This window comes from Triplophysa rosa, unplaced genomic scaffold, assembly GCF_024868665.1.
Source record: "Triplophysa rosa unplaced genomic scaffold, Trosa_1v2 scaffold35_ERROPOS451342, whole genome shotgun sequence".
NCBI lineage: Eukaryota > Metazoa > Chordata > Actinopteri > Cypriniformes > Nemacheilidae > Triplophysa > Triplophysa rosa.
Window position 1 is genome coordinate 85,178 of NW_026634365.1, and position 7,224 is coordinate 92,401.

A 7,224-nucleotide genomic window follows, 5' to 3' on the forward strand; every position below is an offset into this window, starting at 1 on the left:
GAACATGACAGGATAAATACAAAACAAAACTTTTAACTAAAGCACTTACAGGGCAGACAAGACGTGGCGGGGGCATAACAGAACGGTCCAGCACAAGACAGATGACACACAGGCTTTAAATAGGGAAGAAAGTAAGGGGAGGAAACGAGGGCAACAGGTGAAAGTCGTAAAGTATTGATGGGATGATGAATAAGGGCGGGGCTAAGGCGGAGGACGGGAGAGCACTTGGCTTCCAAAACAAAACACAAGAAATGGGGCTGTCATGATCCTGTTGGCCAGAACAAGAGAAATAACTGCTAGGAAGGCGGGATCATGACAGTATTATTGTGCTAAGAAGAAATAGACCTCGCTGCTTAGATCCTGTGTTTTGACCAATACTCTAGACACTGAACCTCACCTTAAACAGTCCCCTTTTCAGTCAACTGTTGTACACAAGCAAATACATTTAACTTATGAGGTTTTCAATGTGTTCCTTCCTCAGAAATGGATCAAAGTCTATATTTCAGACTTCTTGTCATTGGTGAGTTTGTGTTTCTGGTTTTGTGTTTGTTTCATAATGTCATAAGAATTGACTCAGTTCTTATAAAATATCAAACTCTCTCTTTCATAGCTCTCTGCTCATTATCTGAATGCATTCAGAACCAGTATTACTATATAAACATGAATAGGAACTGGACTGAAGCTCAGAGATACTGCAGAGAGAAGTACACAGATCTGGCCACAGTCAACGACATGAACCACATGAACGAGCTGAAGAACATTGTGAATAACAATCTGGTAAACGTCTGGATTGGACTGCGGAATACAGGTGTTTATACATGGAAGTGGTCTCTGGGTGATCCTGTGAACTATCTGAACTGGCTCAGTGAACCAACAAACAGCTTGTATAATTGTGCCGTTATGAGGAATGGAACATGGCGTCAGCAGGACTGTAATGTGGCATCACAGTTCATCTGCTACAATGGTGAGTGACAGAAAACCTTCACTTAACAAAACTTGTGTGCATATGTAAACTTAAAAAATATAACAGTTAAAATATTTGTTTTACAGAAATATGAAAATTTGTTCATAATTTATTCACCTTCGTACTGTATATGAGTGAACTATCCCCTTAACAAAACCATGAAACTTGAATTTTCTTCAACAGACAGCAGTAAAGCATACATCATTGAACCTTCCAGTAAAACATGGAGAGACGCTCAGAGTTTCTGCAGACAGCATCATACAGATCTGATCAATGTGAGGAACCAGACTGACAATCAACTGATCCACAACATCATTAATAATACTGAGACATCTGTCTGGATTGGTCTGTTCGGTGACTCGTGGGAGTGGTCAGATAACAGTGACTCTGCCTTCAGAGACTGGGGGACTGGTCAACCTAGTTTTCATTATGACGGTGTTTCTGAAGACTGTGTAGAGTTCAGAATGAATGAGCAGGGAATATGGAATGATGTGGCTTGCAGTAACCTTCAGACCTTTCTGTCATGAAGGTGAGCAGATCCTCACAAAACCATTTTTCATTTTACAATATCATCAGAGGTCTCCTATCAGATGTCATGTTGTTCATTGGCCTCCACTTTTGCTAAATATCTTCTTTCACCTACATTGTGATGACACTCAAATATACCTTCCCCTCCTGTGTTACAATGAAAACCTTTTACAGCTAATGTTAGGATTCTTACATGAACTTTAAGTCGGCATAAAATTAAAAATGATCATTCTAATTGTTTAATGAATTAATGAAGCATTTATATAGCGCTTTAATGTGTATTGCTGTACACCCAAAGTGCTTTACAATCATATGAGGGGGTTCTCTCCTCATCCACCACCAGTGTGCAGCATCCAGCTGGATGATCATTGTGTGGCACTCACCACACACCAGATATAGGTGGAGAGGAGAGAGATAGAGCCAATTCAGAGGGTGGGGATTATTAGGAGGCCATGATTGACAAGGGCCAGTGGAGGGAATCTGGTCAGGACACCGGTCTTACACCCCTACTCTTTTACGAGAAGTGCCATGGGATCTTTAATGACCGCAGGGAGTCTGGACCTAGGTTTAACATCTCATCCAAAGGACGGTGTTATTTTCAGTGTAGTGTCCCCATCACTATACTGGGGCATTAGGACCCATACAGACCACAGGGTGAGCACCCCCTGATGGGCTCTCTAACACCTCTTCAAGCAGCAACCTAACTTTCCCAGGAGGTCTCCCATCCAGGTACTGACAAGGATCAGCCCTGCTTAGCTTCAGTGGGCAACCAGTCTTGGGCTATTGGGTGATATGGATGCTGGCACTGTTTTACACAGTGGTGAAGTATTTATTAGAAATTATTTATCCGTGCACATCATTATTTAAAATATATATATATTTGCACTTGTAGTCTTTAATCAAAAACGTTAACCTCCTCCACCTCTTGAAATGACCTCTCTTCACTTCTGGTCAGGAGGAATGGCACTCCTGAACCAATCAGTTTTCTGTCCCGCGCTACATTTTTTTCTCATTTCAGAAGTCGTTTCACTCGGGTATACTTCACGACACAGAAAAACAGACAATCGCTACTTCCGTTTCAGGCCGACTTTAAATTGTGGTTGACAATACTGCCTTCATGTTGAGTTTACATGTTTCACTCATGTTCTCTCTACATGTAAATTTCATGTTAAGAAAGCATGACTCAAACATGTGGAACCACTGTCCATGGTTTTTTCAACCACAAAGCCATTTTTTTGAGTGTGACGACAGATTGGTTTTCCGTCTTCCATTGGTTTTCCGGCCTCATCAGGCAAAAAACCCAAAGTAAATCCAGATTTCATTATGTGAATTGCTCTTTTTTGCATGACTAATGGCAAAATGACTAATACCATATAAGGCGATTCTCAAAGGACTTTGCGCCCTTAAAGGGCACAGCAGAAAGGGTACACAGCACTTGAAGAGACATTTTTGCAGACATATATGAACAAAACGCATGTGTTTGTATGTAATTGGCGTGCGCATTTGCAACATTGGTTGCGGTACTACCGTACTCACGATACTACCGTTTTGAAAACACTGTGGCATCGCCAGTATTTTGAAGCTTTGGCATCGCGATCCCACAGTGGCACCGGTGCACCGTGCAATCCTACTTTGGGTAGAGAAGCATCCAGCTGCACTATAAAAAGGGAGTTAGGGGTGACTGCCTATATCTGCTATATTGGATGTAACATAGCCTAGTGACTTTCTATTCAGAATACCCTCGACTTCCACTAACACAGTGTGCAAGACGTCTTCTGATAGGGATTGACTCCCTACAACCACTTGCAGGGCTTATTTCACCAATTTGATCTCATGCTCCCAGGTTCCATGTGTGAATTCATCTTGAAAGTATTCTGATGGTTGACCTGCCATTACTGCCATTGAGGTTTCAATTGTGTCTCTCATTGTGTTGCTGGACCCTTCTCAGTGTGGTTGAGCCATCTTTGTTGACAACCATTGTGCATCAGCCTCAGTTCAGTTCTGGAATGCTTAAGAATCTCCAGCCTTGATATCTGGGGAGTTCATTAGAGCCGCAAACTCACTTTGTGCAGGTAGGTGGGGTTGGCTATACTGGCGCTGCAGGGCTGCCATGGCTGCTGTGTACGGGCATGCTTGGGCGGTCAGTTTTGCTTCATCCAAGACCAACTGCTCCATCAGCACAAGATATTTGAAGTGTTCAGTGAGTTCTGTGTGGGGGTTCAGCAGATTCTCTAGGACTATTTTCAGATCTGTGAACTCTTACCATACAGTCCCTCACGTTGAGTTTACATGTTTCACTCATGTTCTCTCTATATGTTAATTTCACGTTGAGTTTACATGTTTCACTCATGTTCTCTATATATGTTAATTTCACGTTGAGTTTACATGTTTCACTCATGTTCTCTCTATATGTTAATGTCATGTTGAGTTTACATGTTTCACTCATGTTCTCGCTATATGTTAATTTCACGTTGAGTTTACATGTTTCACTCATGTTCTCTGTATGTTAATGTCACGTTGAGTTTACATGTTTCACTCATGTTCTCTATATATGTTAATTTCATGTTGAGTTTACATGTTTCACTCATGTCTCTCACTATGTAATTTCATGTTGACTACTGTTCACTCATTTCTACATTTAATTTCAGTTGATTTATTCACCAGTCTCGTAATGTAATCTGAGATTTGCATGTACTCATGTCTCTTCATCATGATGAATTTGAGTAAGAAAGCAATTGACGCAAATCATGTGGAAGCCATCTGGCCACTCATTCGTTTTTTCAATCCACATGTAGCCATTTGAGTTGTTAACACAGATTGGTTTTCCGTCGTCCATTGGTTTTCCGGCCTCATCAGGCAAAAAACCCAAAGTAAATCCAGATTTCATTATGTGAATTGCTCTTTTTTGCATGACTAATGGCAAAATGACTAATACCATATAAGGCGATTCTCAAAGGACTTTGCGCCCTTAAAGGGCACAGCAGAAAGGGTACACAGCACTCGAAGAGACATTTTTGCAGACATATATGAACAAAACGCATGTGTTTGTATGTAAGTGGCGTGCGCATTTGCAACATTGGTTGCGGTACTACCGTACTCACGATACTACCGTTTTGAAAACACTGTGGCATCGCCAGTATTTTGAAGCTTTGGCATCGCGATCCCACAGTGGCACCGGTGCACCGTGCAATCCTACTTTGGGTAGAGAAGCATCCAGCTGCACTATAAAAAGGGAGTTAGGGGTGACTGCCTATATCTGCTATATTGGATGGAACATAGCCTAGTGACTTTCTATTCAGAATACCCTCGACTTCCACTAACACAGTGTGCAAGACGTCTTCTGATAGGGATTGACTCCCTACAACCACTTGCAGGGCTTACATCACCAATTTGATCTCATGCTCCCAGGTTCCATGAGTGAATTCATCTTGAAAGTATTCTGATGGTTGACCTGCCGTTACTGCCGTTGAGGTTTCAATTGTGTCTCTCATTGTGTTGCTGGACCCTTCTCAGTGTGGTTGAGCCATCTTTGTTGACAACCATTGTGCATCAGCCTCAGTTCAGTTCTGGAATGCTTAAGAATATCCAGCCTTGATATCTGGGGAGTTCATTAGAGCCGCAAACTCACTTTGTGCAGGTAGGTGGGTTGGCTATACTGGTNTGACCTTAGCACCCATTTGGGGGGCTCTGAAGGGGTCTGAGCACTTGCACCAAGCAAAAGTATTATTGTGCAAAGAAGAAATAGACCTCGCTGCTTAGATCACTTAGACACTGAACCTCACCTAAAACAGTCCCCTTTTCAGTCAACTGTTGTACACAAGCAAATACATTTAACTTATGAGGTTTTCAATGTGTTCCTTCCTCAGAAATGGCTCAAACTCTATATTTCAGACTTCTTGTCATTGGTGAGTTTGTGTTTCTGGTTTTATGTTTGTTTTACTGTATAATGTCATGAGAATTGACTCTGTTCTAATAACGAATCAAACTCCCTCTGCTGCAGGGCTGCCATGGCTGCTGTGTACGGGCATGCTTGGGTGGTCAGTTTTGCTTCATCCAAGACCAACTGCTCCATCAGCACAAGATATTTGAAGTGTTCAGTGAGTTCTGTGTGGGGGTTCAGCAGATTCTCTAGGGCTATTTTCAGATCTGTGAACTCTTACCATACAGTCCTGTCCTTAGCACCCATTTGGGGGGCTCTGAAGGGGTCTGAGCACTTGCACCAAGCAAAAGTATTATTGTGCAAAGAAGAAATAGACCTCGCTGCTTAGATCACTTAGACACTGAACCTCACCTAAAACAGTCCCCTTTTCAGTCAACTGTTGTACACAAGCAAATACATTTAACTTATGAGGTTTTCAATGTGTTCCTTCCTCAGAAATGGCTCATACTCTATATTTCAGACTTCTTGTCATTGGTGAGTTTGTGTTTCTGGTTTTATGTTTGTTTTACTGTATAATGTCATGAGAATTGACTCTGTTCTAATAACGAATCAAACTCCCTCTTTCATAGCTCTCTGCTCATTATCTGAATGCATTCAGAACCAGTATTACTATATAAACATGAATATGAACTGGACTGAAGCTCAGAGATACTGCAGAGAGAAGTACACAGATCTGGCCACAGTCAACGACATGAACCACATGAACGAGCTGAAGAACATTGTGAATAACAATCTGGTAAACGTCTGGATTGGACTGCGGAATACAGGTGTTTATACATGGAAGTGGTCTCTGGGTGATCCTGTGAACTATCTGAACTGGCTCAGTGAACCAACAAACAGCTTGTATAATTGTGCCGTTATGAGGAATGGAACATGGCGTCAGCAGGACTGTAATGTAAAGTCGGGTTTCATCTGCTACAATGGTGGGTGACAGCAAACCTTCACGTAACAAAACTTGTGTGCATATGTAAACTTAAAAAAACCATGAAACTTTAATTTTTTCAACAGACAGCAGTAAAGCATACATCATTGAACCTTCCAGTAAAACATGGAGAGACGCTCAGAGTTTCTGCAGACAGCATCATACAGATCTGATCAATGTGAGGAACCAGACTGACAATCAACTGATCCAGAACATCATTAATGATACTCAGAGATCTGTCTGGATTGGTCTGTTCAGAGACTCGTTCGAGTGGTCAGATAACAGTGACTCCGCCTTCCGATACTGGGACTCTGGTCAACCTAGTTTTCATTATGGCACTGTTTCTGAAGACTGTGCAGAGTTCAGAATGGATAAGCAGGGAACATGGAATGATTCGCCATGCAGAAACCTTCAGACCTTTCTGTGTCATGAAGGTGAGCAGATCCTCACAAAACCTCATTAAACACTTAAAAATCTTCATTTTACAATATCATCAAAGGTCTCCTATCAGATGTCATGTTGTCCATTGGCCTCCACTTTTGCTAAATATCTTCTTGATGACACTCAAATATACTTTCCCCTCCTGTGTTACAATGAGAACCTTTTACAGCTAATGTTAGGATTCTTACATGAACTTAAAGTCGGCATGAAATTAAAAATTATCATTCTAATTGTTTAATGAATTAATTAGGCATTTATATAGCGCTTTAATTTGTATTGCTGTATACCCAAAGCGCTTTACAATCATATGAGGGGGTTCTCTCCTCATCCACCACCAGTGTGCAGCATCCAGCTGGATGATGCGACGGCAGCCACAGTACAACGGCGCTAGTGCACTCACCACATACCAGCTATAGGTGGAGAGGAGAG

At 41.8% G+C, this 7,224-nt stretch overlaps 1 protein-coding gene across 1 annotated transcript; it reads left to right on the forward strand.

Annotated features, from left to right (window-relative positions):
* Nucleotides 1-483: 483 nt before the first annotated feature.
* LOC130550577 (C-type mannose receptor 2-like) lies at nt 484-6,150 on the forward strand (the record flags this gene model as incomplete). Its single annotated transcript, XM_057328063.1, has 4 exons — nt 484-520; nt 611-968; nt 1,155-1,465; nt 6,002-6,150. Coding segments are annotated over exons 1-4 (855 nt in total), but the record flags the coding sequence as incomplete, so codon positions are not given.
* Between the last annotated feature and the right edge of the window lie 1,074 nt (nt 6,151-7,224).